The 25,720-nt window shown below is 42.4% G+C and overlaps 1 protein-coding gene across 1 annotated transcript in view; it reads left to right on the top strand.

Annotated features, from left to right (window-relative positions):
* The first annotated feature begins 1,723 nt into the window (after positions 1–1,723).
* LOC126456378 (macrophage mannose receptor 1-like) overlaps positions 1,724–25,720 on the top strand; it is a 61,668-nt gene continuing 37,671 nt past the window's right edge. Inside the window, exons 1-3 of the mRNA XM_050092131.1 lie at positions 1,724–1,827; positions 4,532–4,705; positions 4,919–4,949. Of these exons, the coding sequence (XP_049948088.1) occupies positions 4,538–4,705; positions 4,919–4,949 (199 nt within the window). The 5' untranslated portion in view covers positions 1,724–1,827; positions 4,532–4,537. The remainder of the gene's footprint in view (positions 1,828–4,531; positions 4,706–4,918; positions 4,950–25,720) is intronic.

The following is a 25,720-nucleotide window of genomic DNA, read 5'->3' as shown; positions in this document are numbered from 1 at the left end:
GATCGGTTACTATCACTACAATGGCCGGTTGTCAACATTTAAGTGAGTTTGTACTTGCAGTTACAGTCGGCGAACGAGCGATGGGACACAGAATCTCCGTGACTTTCTCGTTCGACCATTTCACGAGTGTACCGTCAATATCAGGAATCCGGTAAAACATCGAATCTCGACATTGCTGTGGCTGGAAAAAGAACCTGCAAGACGACTGAAGAGAATCTTTCAATGTAACAGAGGTGCAATCCTTCCACAAATTGCTGCAGATTTCAATGCTGGGCCATCAACGTCAATGTGGGAACCACTCAACGAAACATCATCGATATGGGCTGTCGGAATCGAAGTCCACTCATGTTCCCTTGATGACTGCACGAGGCAAAGCTTTACGCTTCTCCTGGGCCCGTCAATACCGACAATGGGCTCTTAATGACTGGAAACATGTTGCCTAGTCGGGCGAGTCTCGTTTCAAATTGTATCGAGCGGATGGACGTGTACTGGTATGGAGACAACCTCATGAACCCATGGACCCTGCATATCAGGAGAGGACTGTTCAAGCTGGTGGAGGCTCTGTAATGGCGTGGAACGTGTGCAGTTGGAGTGATATGGGACCCCTCATACGTCTAAATACAACTCTGACAGGTGACATGTACGTAAGCATCCTGTTTGATCACCTGGATCCATTCATGTCCGTTGTGCATTCCTACGGACTTGGGCAATTACAGCAGGACAATGCGACACCACACACTTCCAGAAATACTACAGTGTGGCTCCAGGAACACTCTTTTGCGTTTAAACACTTCCACTTGCCACCAAACACCCCAGACATGAACATTATTGGGCATATCTGTGATGCCTTGCGATGTGCTGGCTCTTCCGCGCGCTCGCGGAATCCCTACACGATGTTAGGCAAGTTTACCAGTTGCTTTGGCTCTTCAGTGTAATTGGCAACAATTTTACCGCACCACGGAAAAAATATTCGGAAACTGCAGTGCGTCTTTACGGCATTCCTGTATCACAGAAAACACCCAGGCATCTATTTTCCCCAGAAAATATGGATCATTCACAACAGGATATGAACAGACCACAGAAAAATGGGCAAAAGCAACTTCACTAACTTACCAATCCGGTGCCTACCGAGAAACCATCTTCCACATTACAGCAGCATTCCCTTTACGGGCCTACTCTGATCAGCCGTCTTACGTCATCATTGTGACCAAAACGGTGATCAAATACTTTACACGAAGTTATATAACTGTTTGCGACTTCTGTGGTCTATATCCTTTTATTTTTATTATTTCCACTTTTGTACTTAATTTGTTGTGTGTATTTGAATGTAAGCATACATAATTTGCTGTGCCAAAGGCTAAAGAAAAGTGAATAAAACTCAGAATGAGGTACTGATTTGCGGCCTGGGCTATTTCTTAATTTTTCAGGAATCATTGTTCAAGCGCTAAGAATGCAACCTACTGGCGAAGTCTCAAAGTTTGGTTAACTTCCCCCCAACTGTAAGAAAATTCATTTTATATGTTGCATTCTAATTGCAGTTTCTGCTTGCGCAGTAATCTGTTGGGTAGAGGGCAGTGAGTCTGCGTGATATCATTCAGGCGGAAGGCGCTGACGACGAGCCCTAATTGCTGTTTGCTGAAGAGCAGTCCGGACGGACAGGTCGTTGAAGACAGTTACGAGACGTGCTCAGTGTGCAGGCCGGGTGTGTAACGGGAGTCTCCAGGCAGCTGGAATTTCTTCCAAACGTACTATGGGCCTCGCGGCCTAGACCACCGCTCCTTGACAACGGCACAGCAGCATTAAACTCCAGCGGCGAGCACAACCAAGGTACGTAAGAAACGACGGACGTATTTTTATCGTACTGAAAAGGATTTCACGAGGACAGATACTATGTTTAAGTAATTTAAATAGTTTCTCCCGCGTAGCAAGTATATCGATGGAAGGGAGTAGAACCGGGTCGAAATTATTTTTGAGCCTAGGTTTTCATTGGCTTACGATGTTCCTTAGATATAATATGTTAAAACCGTGATTTACTGCATGTGGATCTAGCGCATCCGAGTGCTCGAATGCTACCGATGTATTACTACAACAGTTATCTGAGGAATAGGCGTCCAGTTATCGGATACTATTAGAGAGGGCATTAGTATCAACTGAACTACTCTTCTGAACAGCAGTCCTCTTCGTAGCATGATTCGTTTATGGTAAACAGTCTGAAAGCACGTGCTTACCTCGCGTCTGCTAAATATATCATTTCGATCGTTTTATATACAAAGTACGAGTAAAACGTGAGTAGTTGAAGATTGAAAAAGAAACGCATTTATACGGTTGTACGGATGGAAATGTTCGAAAAGTACTCCCAATCGTGCAAAAAACACTTCGATCGGTAAGTGGAAGCCAGTTAACCGATATAATTTCGTCAAAGTGAGAGTGTTTCGATATCGGCGAAAAAAGGGACAATTTATCGGTGCTCGCATTACCAACTGAATGTTTGTTCAAATTCAACACTGAAAAACAGAAGTTGAAACTTTAAAAGCTTGTTTTCAAAATAACACTTTTAAGTTGGCGGGAGCTATTACTCATGAAATATACATTCGATTACGTTATACCTTTTCTAAACTTGTGAGCTGGCGTTTATTTCACTGTAGTACGTAGGATTTTCGCGATATTTTTGAATTTCGATTGGCGCAGGTTCTTGTAACAACGTTGTTGTCGAAAATATTGGCTTTTACTAAAAAGTGCCATTATTTTATTAAAAACTACTTTTTTTAAATATACCTATGTACTACGCTAGACAGAGTGAGGTGGCGCAGTGGTTAGCATACTGGACTCGCATTCTGGAGGACGACGGTTCAATCCCGCGTCCGGCCATCCTGATTTAGGTTTTCCGTGATTTCCCTAAATCTCCCCAGGCAAATGCCGAGATGGTTTCTTTGAAAGGGCACGGCCGATTTCCTTCCCCGTCCTTCCCTAATCCGATGAGACCGATGACCTGGCAGTTTGGTCTCTTCCCCCAAACAACCCATCTCAACTACACTAGACAATAACATCAGTTTCAAAGCTGTTTTTGAAATTTCAAGTTGAAAATCGTGGTATTCAAAGCTCCCACCATCTGCCCTCGCACTCCTTCGATACCTTGTAGTGTCCTCTGGGTATAATTTTTTTACTTAAAAAAAGTACACAATACTATCTTCAGGGTGTACAATATAGCCCAAAGTAAGTTTTATTTGTTTTTTCCTTAACTGGAGCGGTGGAAGAGGTTCGCTACTTTGATGGCATAGGACGCGTAGAACACACAGTAGCATAATATCCCGATTTCCACGCCTTAACAGCCATTACCTCTTCACCAACACTACCACAACCACCACCACGACCGCTCTCTCCCGCCGAGTCGTTATCTCCCAGCTATTTGATCCATTAATCAATTATTGTGTACCTCTCGCCTTTACAAGGCAAAGTTAAAGGAAGAAATCAGTAATACCCTGATATAGCAAATCACGTTATTGGTCTCTAAGAAGAGGATAAAAGTCGCCCAGGATACAAGTGTGGTACTCAGTATTTAAATGCCTCATATTACGTTGTATCAAGGTCGCTAGGTTTCCATGATTCAGTTCACCATTTAATCATATGGAATGAAATATTCGTTTGATAGGTTTAAATTAAAATTTATTGCAATCTTTCAGGAACCGTATCGCTTCCCCAGCTCTAGTGATGTCGTGAGAGTTCCTGAATTAAGGCAGTTGTTTAACGACGACGTAATTAGCCTTTTTGTCGCCGTTGACCGTCATCGTCGGTTTGCAGTGTACAGCATAATGAAGGGTAACACGACAGAGAAAATTTGTTAGACGAAACACCTGCTCTCCGAAAGGAGTTTGAGGAGCAAACGTGTGATACGTCGGTATTGTTATTAACTCAGTCTTTTAGGCGGGTTCTTTCTATGCAACAAAGCTACTTATTGTGCGTTCTATTGGAAACAGCTTGGGATTGCCGAGTTCCTACGTTAGAGAAACGTAGAACTCTTCTCTTTTATCCCGGTCTCCTAACCATTCCCTCATCATGTACCCTCACCCTTCCCTTTACTGGAATACCGCTAAAGAGGTAATTTATAAAGTTACAAGGAATCGATGAAGTAGACCGCCACTATGAAAATGCGAAACAGCCACATCATCAATTGTAACTTTACGCTTAAAAGTGTTTCGATTAATCAATTCCTTCCCCACGAAGCAAGTCTATGATCAAGTACGCCGTTATGTCTATCACCCGCGCAATACACGCAGTAAAATTCCCTTCGTAGATAAATTATTTCGTGATTATAAACAAACAGCTGATATCGGTTAATCGAGAACCATGGTAGATGTAACCAATGACAACCGCCGACTGGTGGAAACGAGAAGAAATTGTATAACGTTTCTTGTTCATACATGCTTTCGAAAAGTTCGAAATAATTTTGCAAATTTTATACCGTAATAGTTACAGTGAATATATGTTTGATAAAGTCTTCTATGAGACTTGCTTTATTGTTTCTGCTTCACAGGCTGCAATGTTCGTGGTTTCAATCTCGCCTGTTGGCTCCATGATTGAGCTACTCCTTGTGGTTTTATTGATAGGACTACATACAGTCAGTGGCCAGAGCAGCTTAATACAGTGTCACTGCAATATCAACAGGCTAAGGGGCTCTGCGATGGACGTAGTCTGTTCAAAGTCCAAGGTGAGTAAGTCGCATCCCACAATTTTTTTTTCATCGACGAAAGAAATGTCTTACCCGTTTCAGACTCGTAACTGTATCTACTTTATAGCGTTACTAGTAGGAACTCTATGACACAGTGAACTCGTTTCAGTTTTGCCTTCTACGTACCCTCGCTTTCTTAAAAATAACTTCCTAAGGAACCTTTAACACCAATGTTCATTTATTTCTTTCCAGAATCTTGCCGGGAAACTACAGTGTAGTAAAGGTAAGTTTCTCAAGCTATACTATCATTTGATATCATTGGTAGATCACCGTAATTCAGTAATAATGTGGAAAATATACTGTAACGGGAAAATGTTCAGCCTGATTAATTGCATTCAACTATGATTCAGTCAATGAATCAGTGGAGGACGTACTGAAGTTCACAAAACTTCCTTTCTAAATCGTAGTGCGAGGGTTAGTTTAAATTGAAAGCTCATAGTTTGTGATAGGGAAGCTATGAATTTGTCATAACAGTAATAAGTTTATGTTTGGCGCATTCCGTAGGAATACTTCTCACAACATTGAAAAATCTTATAGGCCTATTACCATTGAGGTCTGACATTCTAAAGTCTGTTTCCGCCCATAACCTTCTAGTCTAAATTTTTGTTCGGTCCAAAGGCATTAATAACGAGATAGTGTCCTCCCAGAAAAATAAGAAAAAACTGAAATCCAGGCACTTCGATTGAATATGCATAAATGCATATTGTCAGAGTCACCATAGTGTTCGTAATGTCTACGTGTCATTATCGCCGGCCGAAGTGGCCGTGCGGTTAAAGGCGCTGCAGTCTGGAATCGCAAGACCGCTACGGTCGCAGGTTCGAATCCTGCCTCGGGCATGGATGTTTGTGATGTCCTTAGGTTAGTTAGGTTTAACTAGTTCTAAGTTCTAGGGGACTAATGACCCCAGCAGTTGAGTCCCATAGTGCTCAGAGCCATTTGAACCATTTTTGTCATTATCTTGTTCATAGCGTTACTCGTAGAAGGAAACGGATTGCATTGTATTCTGCACTATTTCCACTGCTGATGATAAAGCGTATGTCTAGAACTGTATATTCCATTAACTATACGCCGCGGGGTGTTGAAAAAGTCTTTCCGCAGTGCCGTATGATTGCTAGCCGCGCGTGCCGTATGCCGGAATGAATACACTGAAAAGAAACTCAGTGAAATACAAGTTATTAATTTATTGAATATTCATTTTTACTTGCAAATTTTCACATTAAATGTTGCAAGTGTCCCCTCTGTTGCTGAATACACAATTCAATTCGTCTAATCATGTTTCCAAACACAGGCTGTAACATTTCTTCTGCAACAGAAGCAGTGAAAGTGGATATTGCAGTTTTCAGTTCATCGATGGATTATGGACGGTTTTTATATACAGTTGCTTTCGCTGCACTCCAGAAGAAAGTCAGGAGGTGTCAGGTCAGGCAATCGTAGACGCGAAATTCCCTGTGAAATTATGCGATCACCAAAAACATCAGCAAGCAGTGACATTGAAACGCGAGCTGTATGCGCGGTTACACCATCTTGTTGAAAATAACCGTTCAGTGTTTCACTGAACGCAAGTTCTCCTATGAATGGGTACAGCATATCTTAGACAGATTTAATATAATTACTTTTAATTAATAAACTAAAAATGCGGGAAAAGTACCTCGTGACCAACTGCCTTTCCCCAACAGCGATGAAGATTTATTGATTATATTCCGGCTGTTCAATATATTGCTTATTACTGGCTTTACATTGTCCGTAAAGTGGCCGGTCGATGTGGCCGAGCGGTTCTAGGCGCTTCAGTGTGGAACCGCGCGACCGCTACGATCGCAGGTTCGAATCCTGCCTCGGGCATGGGTGTATGTGATGTCCTTAGGTGAGTTCTACCTTCTTGGGGACTGATGACCTCCGATGTTAAGTCCCATAGTGGTCAGAGCCATTTGAACTGTTTTATAATAAAGTTAGGTCTCCACCAACTAGAGACCAAAGTGACGTTACAGTCATAGAAGGTAAAATAAGTTGAAAAATGTTCTACGTTTCATTTAGATAAAATAAAGGTGCAGCGCCGAACGTAGTAGTAGAAAACGCGTAAACTCAGGAAGCAATGTCCACCTCTAAGTTCCAGAAATCGTAGACAAAGGGAAATTATTCCTGGTTAAACTGATCGAAAATGTAGTCCTTAAACTAGTTCAGCAACTTGTACAGGATGTCCCACGCCTTCAGAGACTAAGTTATACAGATGCTACAAGTTACTTGCTCGAATGTTTCGAAAAAAGGAACCAAAGTTAAGGAATAAATATTCCAGGTGACAGCAGGTATCAGTGGTCGAAAGTGACTATCAGCCGATACTGCTTATGTTCTGGGATCCTAATCCTGGTGCACTCTCCCAGTACGATACACGGTAGCTTCGCACGTATCGACAGCGAATATTTACCTGTGAGCCTATATGAAGTAGCTGTAGCACAATTTTACTCTAGAAGCTGAATCGGATAAAATTAATGCACTGTATTATAAGGCATGCATTGGGAATGGTCGTCGTCACTTCGAATTTTTTGTGTCAGCTTAAGTTGTCGCGAAGCGTTTGTGTTGTTTCTAAACAAACAGACATGAGTTCCCAGGTATTAGTTCGTTATTTCACAGTACTTTAAATAAAAACGTTCTGAAATTGTTAACATTGTATCATGTTAAGAATTTCATTAGAATTTGAAAAATTGGACTATCATCTAAACCGGAACTTCCGAATCGTGGATTAGACTTCATGCATCCGCCACTGAAATCTAGACTTACGTACTTGGGTGATTTTATGAAATTAATACCTAAGAAACTACTCTATCCACCTAGTTAAAAAGTAAATATTAGTGTTTTCTTCATGTTGGTATCGTAACCATATATTTATTAAAGGACATTTTGAAGTTTTTCACCTTGGCTGTTTTTCACAAGTATTCACTTTATTTTATCTTGCACGATCGGCCAATTTCGACCATTTTCAAGAGCGGTCTATCAAAAAAGATAGAAGTACACATTTGGCTTATTGACGAACAGAAATAGTCGATCAGAAAGCGAGCATATAACGGCGGGCGTCAGAAGAAAACCAGAAAGCATGCTGTGTGCAGTAATAAGCGTCGTCATAGCGAATAATATCCTCGCTGTCATTGGTTGACGCCAGCTGTAAGCCGGCCGCTGTGACCGAGCAGTTCTAGTCGCTTCAGTCCGGAACCGCGCTGCTGCTACGGTTTCAGGTTCGAATCCTGCCTCGGGCATGGATGTGTGTGGCGTTCTTAAGTTAGTCATGTTTACGTAGTTCTAAGTTCTAGGACACTGATCACCTCAAATGTGAAGTCCCGTACTGCTCAGAGCCATTTGAACGCCAGCTGTCACTTCCGTCCACGCATAAAACAGTAACAACTAACATACAGCACTTTCAATCACTATGTCCACAGATCGACACGTGAGACGTAACGTGCTAAGAAAAGAGTCTATGACGAACAATGTGGCAAGAAATCAAATGATCCTGCAAAATGCGGCGAAATTCAGGAAATTGGGGGAAGGATGTATGTCACCTTATGGGCGTAAAATAACTAGAAATACAACTGAGCCACACGATTAGAAACGTAGCCCGTGACTACATAACTACATATACGTGATCAATAATGTTTATTTTAGATATAAAGCGACATTCATCAGTCACAATAGCTATTGTAATACTTGGCTCGCCGGATGACACATGAAAATTTTCAAGTAACAAAACACCAACATAAAGATACATTAAGAAAGTGACAAAAGTTATTTGTTACAGCGAAAGAAAGACGTGTGAAAAGATATAAAATAATCATTTCGAAATTTAGCATCATGGATCTAAAGGCTTTAAAGACGAGAGGGGGGGTGGGGGGTCGAGAGGGGAAGGGGGTTGACTAGTAGCCGCTAATATCGCATATCATATATCATACACTAGTGTCCAAAATTAAAGCAGCAAACCACTGTTTCCCCGTCCTGTGTCTAAGCCACGATATAATCATACTGACTGTCAATCAGATGTCCGTACGGTCGTGTTCTGCATTTCGATCAACAGATAACTATGCCAACGGTGACGTCAGGGAACCTATGAAGCGAGGTAGTGTTCGCCGGGTAGCCCCAAGATAGCTGTGCGCGCAGTCACAGACGGTGCAGTATGGCACAGAGAAGATACCTACCAGACTCTATACGGTGGAGAGCCATAGAAAGAAGGAAAGCAGGACACTCGCAAACTAATTTGGCCCGCTGGCTTAATGTGAATCACTCTGTTGTTTCTCGCATGTGGCGAAAGATTATAGATACCGAAACTGCATCCCGAAGAACAGGGTAGGGCCGACCACGTGTAACTTCGAAAGAGAGGACCGTTACTTGGCTACAAGGGCACATCACCGCCTTAGTATTGCATGGAAACTGGCATGTGAGCTCGCAGCATCCACTGGACGTGTTGTATCGAGACAAAACCGTGTGCAGAAGGCTTCGGCGCGGTGCTCCTTACTGGTGGAGAGGCCTCCTGTATGTGTACCTTTGACACGTCTCGACAGCAGGGAACGTCTAGAGTGGAGTCATCAGCATGCCACCCCTGACGCTCGAACACTGAGCCAATGTTGTTTTCACGGATGGGTCCCGATTAATTCTGGAGAGTGATCCTCAATGAATTCGTATCTAGAGGGATCTTGGAACACAGGCAAACATTGTGGAAAGAGACCGAGATCGAGGAGGATCCCTAATGGTGTGGGAAGGGATTATGTTTACCACACGAACCCGTCTTCATGAAATTTTACGGGTGACTCGGCAAGGTTTAACTGCTGTTAGGTATCGTCACGAGATTTTTTGACCTCATTTACGGTTGTTACGAGGTGCTGTGGGCCCAGACGTCGCACTAATGGCTGATTATGCTCGACCTCATAGAGCACGGGTGGTTGATGTTTTCTTGGAAGATATTGCACTCATGCCATGGCCTGCTCGCTCTCCCGATTTGAACCTCATAGAGCACGTCTGGGATGTACTAGGGAGAGGGGTTGCATCACGTCAGCATCCACCACCATTCTCAAAGCCTGCGAGCATCTCTGCAGGAATAATGCGCGTTACTGCCTCAACATGAGTTTGATGACATCATTCACAGCATGCTCCGTCATTGTCAGGCCTGTATTGGTCCCAGGGGTGGTCACACCCCATAGTGAACCCAATAATCAGTTGTCGGAATGAATGTGCAAATTCGTTAAGTTGGAAAAAACGAAGTACAATTTGGTCTATCTTTACGTTTGTTGCATCTGTTTGCGTTCTGTATTCATTAGATTGTTTTTGGTTTACTGTCATCGGTTTATACTTTTTGTGACAAAATAAAAGCAATCTTGCAGAATTTCTATTTTTTGCTTTAATTTTGGACACCAATGTATAACGACCTAAAATATATTGTTGTCAATATTTAAAATATGAACAGAGGCAGCTTAATACAGAAAAAAATAAGTGACTGGGTATAGACACAACAGTAAAATGTATATTGTATAAAAATTCTCGTAGCATGGTCTGGGAACGTATGAAAAAGAACCACACATTTTGGGCTGATACATATACTCTTTACTTGATGCAGCATTAGCAATATTAGCTGCTAGTAGCTGATCAGCTTTACGTAAGATGATGTTAGATCCTTGATCCGAAAATTGTAAACTGATTATATTTTTCTTTTCCACATATCTTTATTTTAATATAGAAAACAACTTTTACCAATACCTTAATATATTTTTACTTTTGTATTTTTTGCACCACTTTTACAGTAACTATTCTGATTCTGAATGTAAGCTATCTTCAGTGACATATATAGTTATGTATCCACATATGTATCTATAATGATGTAATAGAGCCTCGCCTCCTCTTCCTGCATTTCACGGCACTCTCCATACGCATTTGAACCTTGGCATACTGTTCACTGTAGAATTTTTTTCGTCTTCGACCTTTTAATATTCGCTACTACATTACGTCTCTGACTCACTGACTCCTGTATCAACCTATGGAGACACTGATTCAGATTGCTGTATCTTAGCTATGACTGTTTCGCCGTGAAGAATTGGTAACCAACAACCTATAGTGTCCTATAACGTGGCATTAGTTACTACTGGACACAGCATGCTTATGGTTTTAATTCTGACACCCGCACGTTTCAACACTTCCGGGCCCACCAACGTTCTTTCACATCCCAGAACGCCATGCACACCGTCTCGCTTTCCACATACGCTTATCCTTCCTCACATGGAATCTCTTCCACTTCATCACATCCTCACCCCTCCTCACGCACTTCGAAACCCTCTTCATTTCCTATACTATCCGCAATCTAGATTCCTATAACGCCATTGTGTCTCCTCTGATCACCAACCCCGCTATGCTGCCGCGCCTTTGCATACAGCTCCCACGGGCTCTTCAGCTACACGCATTCCACATCCTATCCCATCGCACATTCAGCCAACTCCCAATTCCAGACAATGCGATCCTCCCCGATACCAAGTTTAAATCTTCACCCTTTCCCACGCCACAGCAGGAGCTCCTCTCTCCATATCCCTCTCCACGCATCCCCATCCCTTTCCTCTTCTTACCACTATCCTACCCGTAAAGAAACCACTGCCCCCTCCCCCCCCCCCCCCCCCACTATCCACCAAAACGCCTATCCTCATTTTCAGTAATTTTCCCTACTCCTCAGGCCTACAGAACTTATTACCGCCCCCTCTCTCCTGAAATACTTTTCTCACAATGCAAGTCCATCAAGATTTCAGTGCAAGCGCAGCGCTTCTGCTCTTTTCCCGTGAAGAATTTTACCATTCTGTAGTATTTTTTTAAATGTATGTATTTTGGTTTCTTTCGTATGTCCGTTTTTGATTTTTCAATTTAAAAAAGCAAAGAAGTTCTTATCATCTTAACCTCGTCCTTGCTAAATTTTTAAAGAAGCTCTTGGCTGTAGAGTGAAATATTACACCGCTGACAGCCCTCCACCCACATGGGAGAATAGTAACAATAAAGGGGAAAAACACATCTAGGCTTGCAACTACAATTTTATTTTTCTATGTCAGTAAGTCACACTTTGTATCTGATCTGTTTCTTCGTGGGTTTTACTTAAAAATAACATGTGGGGCACAAATTGGCCAATCGCGCAAGATAGAATAAACTGAATACTTGTGAAAAACAGCTGAGGTGGAGAACTTCAACATGTCCTTTAATAAATATTGATAGTTAAATTGCTTCAACGCCACCAATATAATGCCAAGTACACGGTAGCATAGATTTCTAAAATAGATTATTGTGTACTGAGCAAATTTCTCTTACAAATTGGCTCTCACTTGAAAGAAGTTCATAATGAAATGCAGTAGCCTGTAGCATGCCTGTTGAAGTGCAGTTATTGAAAAGTGACATATCACACTAGTATTAGAATATCAACATTTCCGCTCCACAGTACAGTGATTGAAGCTCCTATGTCATAGTCTTGAGGACAGAAATGCTTCTGGATTTCGTCTGGAGATGACACACTGTACAACGTGCGTCGTAACCGTATATCTCCAGCCGTATGATCTTCTGTGCTTATCTCTCTGCACCCAATTTCTCAGTTTTGTAGTACTGACTTTTCTTTGAATGTACTACATCCTTTCATGAACTGCACGATTTTTTTTTCAACTTTTCTTCTTGGTGTGTAACGGATGTTCACAATTGTGAGAGTGTATCATCCACAGTTCAGATAAACATGCCGACGTCGCAAGCTGAAGATGAAGAGATGGAGAAAGTATACGAGGATACTGAAAGGGTAATACAGTACGTAAAGGGAGATGAAAATCTAATAGTCATTGGGGACTGGAATGCAATTATAGGGGAAGGAGCAGAATAAAAGGTTACAGTAGAATGTGGGCTTGCGACAAGGAATGAGAGAGGAGAAAGACTAATTGAGTTCTGTAAAAAATTTCAGGTTGCTTTAGCTAATACTCTGTTCAAGAATCACAACGGGAGGAGATTGGAAACGCCTGGTGATACGGGAAAATTTCAGTTAGATTACATCATGGTCAGGTAGATATACCGAAATCAGATACTGGATAGTAAGGCATACACAGAAGCAGATATAGAAACAGATCACAATTTAGTAGTGATAAAGAAGAGGCGGAAGAGATTAGTCAGGAAGAATCAGAGTGGGATACGGGAGTACGAAGGAATGACGAGATAAGCTGTAAGTTCTCTAAGGCTATAGATACAGCAACAAGGAATAGTTCGCTAGGCAGTACAGTTGAAGAGGAGTGAATCTCTTCAAAAAGAGCAATTACAGAAGCTGGAAAGGAAAACATACGTACAAAGAAGGTAACTGCGAAGAATCCATGGCTAATAGGAGAAATTCTTCAGGTCATCCATGAAAGAAGAAGGAACAAAAATGTTTACGGAAATTCAGAAATACAGAAATGCATGTCGCTGAGGAATAAAATAAATAGGAAATGTAGGGAAGCCAAGACGAAATGTCTACATGAAAAATGTGATGAAACCGGAAAAGAAATTATTATCAGAAGAACAGACTCAGCACGTAAGAAAGTCAAAACCACCTTCGGTGAAATTAAAATCCGGTGTGATAACATTAAGAGTGCAACGGGAATTCCACTGTCAAATGCCGAGGACAGAGCGGGTAAGTGGAAAGGATACATTGAAGGCCTCTATGAGGAGGAAGATTTGTCTGATGTGATAGGATAAGAAACAGAAATCGATTTAGAAGAGGTAGAGGATCCCTTACTAGAATCAGGACTTACGAGAGCTTTAGAGGACTTAAGGTAAAAGGCAGAAGAGACAGATAACATTCTACCAGAATTTTTAAAATCATTGAGGGAAGTGGCGTCAAAACGACTATTGACGTTGGTGTGTACAACGTATGAGTCTGGCGACATGCCATCTGATTTTCGGAAAAATATCATCCACACAATACCGAAGCCTGCACGAGCTGACAAGAGCAAGAATTACCGCACAATCGGTTTAACAGCTCATGCATCCAAGTTACCTACAAGAATAATATACAGAAGAATGGAAAATAAAATTGAAGATGTGTTGGATGACGATCAGTTTGGCTTCGGGGAAGGTAGAGGCACCAGAGAGGCAATTCTATCATTGCGGCTGATAATTGAAGCAAGACTGAAGAAAAAGGAAGACACGTCCATAGATTTGTCGACCCAGAAAAAGCGTTCGTCAGTGTAAAATGGTGCAACATGTTTGAAATTCTAAGAAAAATAGGGGTAAGCTATAGGGAGAGGCGGGCAATACGGAATATGTACAAGAGCCAAGAGAGAAAAGTAGGAGTGGACGACCAAGAACGAATTGCTCAGATTGATACGGGTGTAAGACATGGATGTAATACTTCGCCCCTAGTGTTCAATTTGTGCGTAGTAGAAGCATTGATGGAAAGAAAAGGAAGTGTCAGAAGTGGACTTAAAATTCAAAGTGAAAGGATATCAATCATAAAATGATTGTAAAATGAATGTAAGTGAAAGTGAAGAATTACATGTTCTCCTGAATGGAATGAACGTTCTAATGAGTACAGAATATCGCTTGAAAGTAAATCGAAGAAAGGCCAAAATAATGAGACGTGGCAGAACTGAAATCAGCCAGAATCTTAACATCAAGATTGATGGCCACGAAGCAGATGAGGTTAAGGAATTCCACTATGTAGGCAGTAAAATGACCAATGACGGTCGGAGCAGGGTAACAAGGGCATTCCTGGCGAAGTGGACTCTACTAGTATCAAACATAAGCCTTGATTTGAGGAAGAAATTTCTGAGAACGTACGTTTGGACCACAGCATTCGATGGTAGTGAGATATGGACTATGGGAAAACCAGAACAGAAGAAAATCGAAGCATTTGAGATGTGGTACTACAGATGCATTTTGAAAATTAGGTGGACTAATAACGTAAAGAATGAGGATGTTCTGCGCAAAATCGGAGAGAAAAGGAATATGTAGAAAGTATTGACAAGGAGAAGGGACAGGATGATAGGACATCCGTTAAGACATCAGGGAATGACTTCATGGTACTAGAGGGAGCCGTAGAGGACAAAAACTGTAGAGGAAATCAGAGATAGGAAACATGCAGCAAGTAATTGACTACGTAGGTTGCAAGTGCTACACTGAGATGAAGAGGTTGGCACAGGAGAATAATTCGTGGGGGGCTGCATCAAACCAGTCAGGAGACTGATGATTCAAAAACACGTCATCCACTCCTTGATCTTTGTGCGTCATTTGATCTTTAGTTTGAAACCCCATCCCGGAATCAGTTGTTGGTATCCGCTAAAAAGAACGAACCTTGGTGCAGACGTAAGATAACAAATTTTACCACAAACTTGAGGAGTCAGGATAACCACGGATTCATCATCTTGCAAAAATGAGGGCATAAAAATTTAGAACACGGTGAAAAAGCGTCATTATTTTTATACAAGCGTTTGGCACCCGTTACTGAAGGAATGGCTTTTTGACAACCCAATCTTCTTATTCTTCTTCTTCCTTGAACCAACGCCGGCCGTAGTGGCCGTGTGGTTCCAGGCGCTACAGTCTGGAGCCGCGCGACCGCTACGGTCGCAGGTTCGAGTCCTGCCTCGGGCATGGATGTGTGTGCTGTCCTTAGGTGAGTTAGGTTTAATTAGTTCTACGTTCTAGGCGACTGATGACCTCAGAAGTTAAGTCGCATAGTGCTCAGAGCCATTTGAACCGTTTGAACCTTGAACCAGCGCCAATGTCGAGGACGAGATGAATGAGCTACGTTCAGGATGCCAGCAGGACAATATAATTGTCAGTCCAGTTTCAAAGGAAAAATGAACTATTTTGACAGCAAAATGCAAAATACTTCATAGTCGGTTCATTTCAGACAATTTATTGGTAGCTCAATCTGGTATTTTTCGTTCAAAGGTGCAGTTTGAAATCCATATTTCTAATAGTTTACTGTTTTCTGGATACTGTCTCAGAAGATTAATTATGTCACTTCATGCTGCAAATATGCTTTTTCTACTCTTTAATTTTAGTATTCTTTTATAAAAACGGAAATGAAATTCAAATAATTTGAGAGCCTGCTTAAATGATTTATTCGAGTCACTTGCTTTTCTAATGTCACTGGTTATCTCACTGCTCCTGCTGTTATAACGCTAATTGTTTTGGAATTTACGTTTCGGAAAATGTGTTGGAAATGGTGTGTAGCACCATACTGTACAAATACATCAATAAAAACTCCTGAGAAATGGTTTTTGAATGTTCCACAGATTGAGAAAATGCGTAAAATGTGGTTGTACTGTACCGGCAAGTTCCCACCACGTCGACACACAAGTTCACTAACTTCATCGAAAGTATGTTGCGGTGTGAAGTTAACATAACTTATCTCCGAGATGTGCTCCCCCACTGCTACAACGAAGAATAGCGTCATTCAACGAAATTAAAGTCCTTGAGGAAATTGTCGTTTAATCCACCTACTGCAAATTATTCATTAGCTCAGTTGTTAGAGTGGTAGACCGTCGAACCGTACGAAGTCTGCTTTCGGCGTGTCAGCGGCGGCGTCTTGTTTGCTTCCAGTCTGCAGTTACCAGAGCGCGTAGTCTGTTTACTTCGTCGCCGCAACTAGTACTCGCGTCCGTAGACATTGAGTCGCTACTGCTCATTTCTACGGAAAAGCTATTATCAAGATCAGCTTCCGGCCCGACGCAGGAACAAGAGGCAATGAAATCGAATGCTCCATGCGTGACGAAGCACCACAGCGCATCGGCGGTATCCACCTATCCATCACAAGTACCGTCGTCTACGTCAGGATGGTCGACGACGTGTTATGTCACGCTTTTCTGAGCAGATGTGCGAACATTCTCAAGTTTAAACACTCCGATGGCCACGTCAGGTCGGTTACCGTTGACCACTCAGGTCTAGGATTACTCACACTACGAGTCTTCGAACTCCCGTTCGAAGTGCCGCAGGACGCAGTCACCGTGGCTTTCCCACCGTATGGGACAGTAATTAGTCACATGGCAGAAAAATTGAAGACCTTCGAGACGTCCATGGTCCTCAACGGCGTGCGACAGGTTAAAACTGAACTAACAAAACAGGTGCCGTTCTACCTAATTATAAATGGATAAAGAGCAATCGTGATGCACTATAGGCCGCCTCGTATTTGTCCTGGTTGCGGCCAAGAGAGTCATGTACGTTCAGCGTATATTCAACATCGGGTTACAGAACTCACGTTCCGTGACACGGCGCGACTCCATACGTCAACGGCCCTGCTCCCCCCCCCCCCCCCCCCCCCAGCCCAATTACGCAAGAGTAACACGGCCGACCGTCATGGCAGATCGAAGACCACTTGGAAGACATGGAACTTTAGAATGCACACTTGTAGCGCGACCAGAATTGTCTGCCATAATTAAAAATTCAACAGAGATGGAAGGAGGTCGCCCATCGACTCCACAGGAACTCGGTACTCGGGTTGTACCGATCCCTGCTATTCATCCTGACAAGGACACGATGCAGTTACCGCACACTCCCTCGGACACGGAAGCCCACATTCGGAAACAGACGTCACCGGGGAAACATAAAAAGCGAAGTCCCACATCCTCAGACGACTGCGTCCTGCGGGCGTCTTCTCAGGTTGACAACCGGACAGCCTACGAGACGGAAAGCATGGATGACAAAAGATTGCCCTAACCTATTGCTTTCCCTGATTTCGACATAACCGTTTCCGCTCTCTCGGGCAAATAGATCACAAGAACAGCATCCGCCACCGGTACAGCCGGACACAACGGATTCAGCCTTGGTCGCTGAGCTACCGCAGTCACGTTTAACTCACGGACTTTGGGCCGGTGACATAGGAGATGATTCTACTCCCACTGTGGTGGATGAGAAGTGTCTCCTCACACACCTCGGCCCCTCGCGAGCTGCAGATGACGGCACAGACGCGGTCTGCCAGAAGACAGGCCCCAACATTCACGGCGATGCTGATAGCGACCCCCATTGCAGGAGACGATCTACAGACCTATCGCTTAGCGACCATCAAGGTTAACATCATTCGGACATTTATGAAGTTGTCGCTGCTCCAAGACATGCTCACTGTAACAGAAATTGACGTTGTCTTTCTCCAAGAGGTTTTTGTCGCTGATATCTCGACTATGTATGGTTATATGGCCCATGTGTCCCAAGTCTCGCCATATAATAATGATGACGCAGTTCTCCTCAGGGAGATTTTCGAGGCGGAAGTAGTACGATATCACCCCGACGCTAGAGGAATGGCCGTAACGGTGCTAGGCGTCCAGTTTATCAATGTGTACGCCTCTTCCGGAACGAATAGCCATCGCGACCGTTCGTTTTTCTTCGCAGAAGGAGTAGCACCGCTTTTTCAGGGCAGGGTTTTAGGGTGCGATTTTAATAGCTGCCAAGCACCTAAATATCAGCAGCTACGCCATTCACCGTGCCCCGGACAAGGAACACTCAACAATGGTCTCCAGCTGGTAGATACATGGGAACATGTCCAAGGAAATGCACCGGGATTCATTCGGGAATCACTCGTCTGGTTGCAGTGATAGGATTTACGTCTTACGTTCTCTCGCGGCAACAGTGAGCGACGTGATGGTGTGGCCAGTAGTCTTTCCTGGTCACGAGGCCCATATATATGTCCCGTCACCCTTCTTCGCCAATGGGTATGGCGAAGCCGACGTTCCTGGAAGTTAAATTTCGCTCATCTTCCTTCTCCATTAATCATGCTTGTCGGCGCGCCATTGAGGACACGTGGAGTTCGTGTGTTCGCCGCCTCCCAACGTATCCTACATCGATCAGTCAGTGGTTAAACTGCGTCAAGCCGACCCTACGGCGAACCTTGATTACGTTTGGTCGTAAGACCGCTGCCCTTTGCGAATGTGGTTCCTTGCCACCCATACGGAAACGATAGATGATAGTAAAGCGTGCGAATACATAGATCGTAGCCCATATGCACCGACACCTCGAAGGGATGATCGTCCGAGAGCGAACACATAAGAGACTAGCAACGGAACGACCCACCATGTTCCGCGTCATTCGAGAACATAACTGTGAAGACCGCTGAAATACGCCATCGGTGATGGCTGTCACCTCACCACACAACACGGTATTGGTGCAATCTTCTTCGACCATTATCCACGACTTTTTTCTGCTCAATGTTCCGAACCGACTACGGTGATAAGAGTCTCACGACTGAGTAATGGCACTCTTCCACAGGACTTTCAAACTGAATTATTAAGCGAAATTACGAAAGACGGGGTTATCGACGCCATAGGTAAAGGAGCGTCAAACGATTCTCCTGGCCCGGACGGGCTCCCTGCGGCGTTTTATACAACTTCCCAGTATTTACCGGACCCTAGGTTGACGGACATCTGACGGGAACTTACATCCACCGCGGTGCTGCTCCACGCAGCCTTCGTAGAAGGAATGATTATATCGGATCACGAACAGAGGGGTGGTGCTCGAATACATGATTACCACCCTCTGACACTCGTCAACTGTGACGTGAAGATGTTAACCACATTATTAGCAAACTGTATACAACTGACCCTGCCTCACGTCATCTCACCAGATCAAGCTTCCCTAGGATGTATCAATAGCATCTACGCAGCACTGTGCCGATATCGTGACATAAAAACCATAGCGAGGGCATCCCGCATCCCGGGAGCGCTGGCATCACTAGATTTTAACCAAGCTCTCGATAGAGTGGTTCACGTGTACCTGATGTCCGTTCTCCAACAGATGTGGTACCCACAGCAATTCAAGGCGTGATGCACCTTCTCTGGGCCTGGGGCGACCTCTAAGGTGCTCTTTGACGGGCGTCTCATGCAGTCCCTCCCGAATAACAAATTAAAAAATAAAAATCCTTAAAAAAATACTTTGCCGCTATCGATTTCCCCTAACCTTTCCTAATATCTGGACGGCGAGGGGGACACAGTGCCCAGCCCTCAGGCTACGACCACTGTCCACAATGCCCTCTCCGACTTCCCATCAAAAAAGTATAAATGTATAAGATGATGTCCATATCGCTGGTTCGAACCCAAACCAAAAGTACGTTTTAACTTATTTGTAAAACGACTCGACAGTCCCTTCTTAAGAACACCAGATCGCAATTACAAAACTTCTCTACACCTATGAGAAACAGAATGTTATTATGTTTTCCTTGATGTTTACATGCACTTACATTCGCAATCGCTGCTCATACACGCCACATTCAAGTAGATATTTTCTAGTTAACGTGACCACACACTTTTTGCTTTATTAGAAGCAATATTTTCATCTTCATACTGTCCAACTAGGATCCATTGCGTTTAAATTTTTGCAGTTTCATCATTTTACATGAAGCTGAAGTAAGTCAGGTTCAGTCGGTAACGTTAGTTTACTGTCACAAACGTTACAGCCCTTATGTCTGAGTCACCTGCATGTTGTACACGCTTCATATCTTTCGGTATAACCTCATCATCCAAACCTCGTTCTAATGTTGGCGTATGGTGATGACATCTTCACTACTAACAATGCTTTCCAAAAAAGTGAATTGGTCTTTTCACAAAGTAAATGCATTTGTCCTCTGTTGTCCATTTCTCAGACTAACACTAATGTGATGCTATATATATATAATACATTTCACAACAGTAAAACTTTTATAAGTACATGTCATTTCGAGGATTCGATAGCGTGTGCAGTCGGATGCTCTATCCGTTGTGCCACCAAACGCCCGCGGCATGCAGTATCTCTGCTAGGTATTTCCTAGATTGGAAATCTGCACTAAGTTTTGCCAAGAATAGTTTTATTTTGTTTTGGGTCGCAGTTCATGACTGATAGTCGACAATCTAATTATAATATACAGACCTATTTTCAAATGTTCTACAGTTAATTAGTTTTGAGCGAGTTTAATGATGTTAGAGGGAGCATGGGTAAAATGTTCCTAGTCGCAAATGTCGTCATTCTAAATGGGTGGAGCATTAGACGCATAATTTTTCGCAATGCTTTCACTATCATGGTTCACCAAATTCTTTTCTATTGCTACTAAAACTTATAATTGCATTTTCCATCACTAAATAGTGAAACTGTTTGCAGAAAAAGTACATAAAAACCTCGCAACTTCGGCTAACTCTCCTGTAACACACATATAGCTTCGTCTTACTTCTAGTTTGTGACGTCACCACAGTATCAGCTAATAACAGAGTACTTTCGATTACGTGATCAGATCTTGATATTTAATTCTTCTTAACCTTTAATTTCATAAAAATAACAGGTATTTTGTGAGAATATTGAGAGCAAATGCTATCTAAATGTTGTAGTCAATCAGCTTAAAAACAATCCGAACCATATTATTAACTCAGAAAAATAGCCTATGGTTAAAGTTTTTACTATCATAACATTTATATTTATCTTTGTATATTGATCACAAAACTAGATTATTGTTTTCTAAATATCCTTAGCCCTCCGATCTCCTTTTATAGTGGCCTGCGATGTTTAATTTCACAATACTTTCTAACTACTATTGTTTCGCTGTTTTTTCTCTTTTCAATTTCCATATACTACCATTAATGTCTTAATTAAGCTGAACTCGGATGATTTTTTTCTGTAACGAGTCAGAATGACTAATGTCGATGCAACTACGGAGCCACCCACATAACTAAATTAATTATCTTCAGTGAAACTTGTGTGGGTCACTGTACCACTTTATACTTCCAATTTCACAACAGTCTTACTGCTTTTAAGAAATTTAATTGATAGCAGACTGCCATTATGTTGCGAACATTACGAACTTTACTTGCCTCGATAAATCTATTTAGAATCTGCGTATCGAACACGCCTAAATACTATTACGAAGCGATCCAACGAAGTTCCGCCAGCACAACACTACAGCAAAACATTAATTTGCAATGTCATTCTGCCAACCTCTACATTAATTATTTTGCTCTTATATATACAAGCAAGCATCCATGAACTGCAGGCAATAATGATTGCATCGTTAATTTGGATATTTTCTCGTTCGTCTTGAAATGGAAGGTTAGGATGTTTCTGTGTGCTGGCGTGCGGAGCTTATTCATGAGCAATAACATATAGATCGGAAGAGTCAATGATTTGCTCATACACTACTTTATTACAATTGATCAACTTGAATAAAGTAGCATGTGGCCAAGACATTGAATTCTATAATCTTAGACTATACAAACGGTGCCGCCTCTTCCGATCGTCTAAACGGGCTAAGTTTGCCGTGTTTTCTTTTGGTTAAGCAGTTCGATATGCTGACACATACCGAAGGCTACAGGTATTATACATTGTCTAATGCTCGGCTGCTACATTTCAAATGTTTTTTTTCCCCTTCCTTTATATCCGGGAGGCAGTCTTGTCGTCGAATACAACTAACTTGATACTGTAAAGTGATGTAAGATACATAATTCCTCTACTCATCGCAGAAACGATGGAGACAGAAATGAGAACAGCTTCCAATCGTAGATTACATAGACTTCAACAAAAAAGTTACATCTTGTGTCATCCTCCATGTAAAGTGGCGTAATACTATGAGATTTCGAATAAACTTGCAATTAAAAAAATGACACTTCGTTGAAAAGTGCGGAATACTTCCTTGTCATTAAAACTAGACGGATCCTGGAAATAACAAAATTTCAGTCGTGCTGGAGATATCAAGAGGTATCAAGGAAAACATTAGACAGAACAGTGTAGTTTCTCAGTGGTTGGAGTGAACTCTTGCATCCGACTTAAGATCTGGAATTGCTGAGGCCGGCCGTAACCTGTAATTTCTGTAAACTGCTTGCGTCTGTGCCTGAAAACAAACTATTGTCAAAGGAAGTTAGTGGATGAAAATACACGAAAGGGCGAAGCGCCTTTGACGACTTAGTTCAGTGAAGTGTGCGTGTTCTGTATTATAATTAAAGCAATTCAGTGATTTTGTTATATCATTATTTCGGGGTCAACAAGATATACCCTGATAAAATTTTCTCGTGTGATTGAATGTCCACGAGCTTTAGGCTGAGTGCTCCTCAGGCAATGTTAAGGGTAGTCCGTCGTATAGCCGTCCTCCTATAACCGCGCTGCCTTGTGTGACGTCACTGGCCCTCACTCCAGCACCATATATGGCCCTCTGGCATTCCCCAATAGCTGATGGAGCCAATGGGAATGGACCGAAGCAGACACAGTAGCACAACAGATATCATCACAGAAGAAAATCACGGAGAAGCAGACATGGAATTTCAGTTTTCACAACATCAGGCAGAACGTGGAACAAGAGGACGTACCGACAACAATATGAGGACAAGAATCTTGGACATGGGTGTCACATCGGGACTTCAGAAGCAACTTTGCGCCATGGCCGCGGATTACCCCTTTTGCAGACGTAATCAGTTGTTATTGAAAAAACAACTTGCAAGATTCCCGGTGAAACTAAAGAACAAATTCCCAGAGAAATGGCTCCCCATCCCGAACTTGCCAATAACTAAGCGCAGTTGACTTCACGTGCAGCGCAATGACCCTCTCCTCGAAGTCCTTCAGTTGTCAACGGCAATTCAGTAGTCATAATGGAACAAGCCGATTATGACGAGAATATCTCGTTGATGCTGGAAGAAAGAACATACCAAAAATTATGACGGGACTTAACATCAAAATGAGAAGGTTCTCGGAGCTTCTCAAGCGGTCTTCATTGGAAGAGTTTGTCGTAAGAAACCGCCTTCCCCAGGTACCTTGACCATTTCTTCAAAAGTTCAGAACAAATAAACTCCCATACGACCCATCGTGAACACCACTGAATTCCTACTTAGAGACTCGCCAAACATCTTGGCAGCCTCCTTTCTCCGCACATTGGTCACTGTCTGCACCATACCTAGAAAACAATTTACTTTCCCACCCAAAGTAAACGTCTACGCCTTGGAGAGAGAGATGATCTATGATGTGGTCTCATTATTCACACGGGTTCCCATTAAATACTCTGTAAATATGCTCTCCCATTTGTTTGACAACTCTTTTACCTCATCGTATTTTTTTATGGTGGAAAATATTTGAATCAAACGGATGGCATCAAGATGGCAAGCCGATTGGCTCCAGTTATAGCCACTTTTTGTATGGAGTACATTGGAGGACATCGTATTTGACACAGCTCTTGCAAAGCCCATTTGCTTTTATCGTCACATTGACGACACGTTGTTTATCTGTTCTCATGGACGTGAAAAGCTGAAAGAACTTTTTAAATGTTGACTATAGCCAACTGAAAGTATGCGACCTTTGTAATGTTTGTATAATAATTTATTACGTCAATGATAGCTTAGAATTATCAAAAACATTCATATTACTGGTTTCGGTAACGAACTGCCTTCTTGAGATGTGCTTAATGCAAAAGAAACATCGTACACACATAGTTAGGAACTTTGAACATCATAAAGTCATTTAACATTTAAATGAACCTACATATCGTCACAAGATACGAGTTTTGTCGAAACCGGTAATGTGAATATCTTTTATAGAGCTGGGAGAATACTTGAAGCACATCAGCAACATCCATAACATCTGAGTCATGATGGAGGTAGAGACAGATAGTGCCTTGCCATTTCCTTGACACGAAGAATCTTGCATTTTTCCCGTTCAGTGGCTCAGAAACAAGAAAAATTAGCTGGATCCTACAGAGGCATAACACCAATTCGCTTTTAAGGCTTCCAGTGAAAGTACGACGTTAGGCCTGTAAAGGATGATGTAGGCCTTATAACTCTAGAAGTGTACAAAATACTGCATGGGTGTGTGCAGATTCGTCAGGCAAACTGTGTGTACTATTGAACAATGCCGCGTAGAAAACTAGCGGTGTGTTCGCCTACGTTATCCTGAGAAATCAGCCGTAACATAACATGCTTTGGAAAACGGACATCAAATTGCAGTCAACGTGACGTCGGTTATAAAACGGACGAATAGCTTCTGGGATAGCGTCACAAATGAAGCAATGGAGATAAAAATTCCCAACAATACCCTCAATAAAAACAGCAGATTGTAGCTAAGTACAGCTTGGGATCCGAACCTCGAAAGATTTGTGAACGGTTCTACCCAAGGAAAACATTACACAATGACATTGAAGGGAGCACCAGTGCGGCTATATAAGGATAGCAGCAGGAATCAATATGGTCAGCATTTGATAAAGGCAGAGCAGCACTCGGTCGAAATGTTGTGGACATTTAATCGTCTGACGCAGCTGAACGTGTATCAGTATAAATCGCCGTAAGCCACGCATTTGTACAAGGCACTCGTGTATTCCGTATTTTTTTAAAAAAAAATGTATGTTCTTGATTGTTCTATCCGTTAAATCAATTTCCTTCCTAAGTTTTGACCATATCCCAGTGTGACAAATTTTGTTGCGGACAAGTTCTGAACCTGGCCTCAGACAGTTGCGTGTCGGTGTTATATACGATTGTTGCAATTGCTAAATACCCTATCCGAATGGATTCGGAGTATACGTAACCCAAACCTGACCTCATCAGGTAAAGGAGACACAGCTATCGGTGTTATTTATCACAGAATTTCATAGTCTTTATCACACTACACACAGGTGGAAAAACAAGAAACAGCAGTGCATTGGTGATGACAGCGAAAATTACACAGTGCAAGTTTTCACAGTGGAGATAAGGGGGAAGCTAGGAAAAGTAAGTGAAAAAGTGAAATATATTGCAAATACAAACACAACAAACACACAACAAACACACACACAAACACACACACAAACACACACACATACACACACACATACACACACACATACACACACACATACACACACACACACACACACACACACACACACATACACACACACATACATACACACACACATACATACACACACACATACACACACACATACACACACACACACATACACACACACACATACACACACACACATACACACACACACATACACACACACACATACACACACACACATACACACACACACATACACACACACACATACACACACACACATACACACACACACAT

The sequence above is a fragment of the Schistocerca serialis genome, chromosome 2, assembly GCF_023864345.2.
Source record: "Schistocerca serialis cubense isolate TAMUIC-IGC-003099 chromosome 2, iqSchSeri2.2, whole genome shotgun sequence".
Classification (NCBI taxonomy): Eukaryota; Metazoa; Arthropoda; class Insecta; order Orthoptera; family Acrididae; genus Schistocerca; species Schistocerca serialis.
Note: the sequence above shows the minus strand (reverse complement) of the source record. Positions and strands in the feature narration are given on the sequence as shown.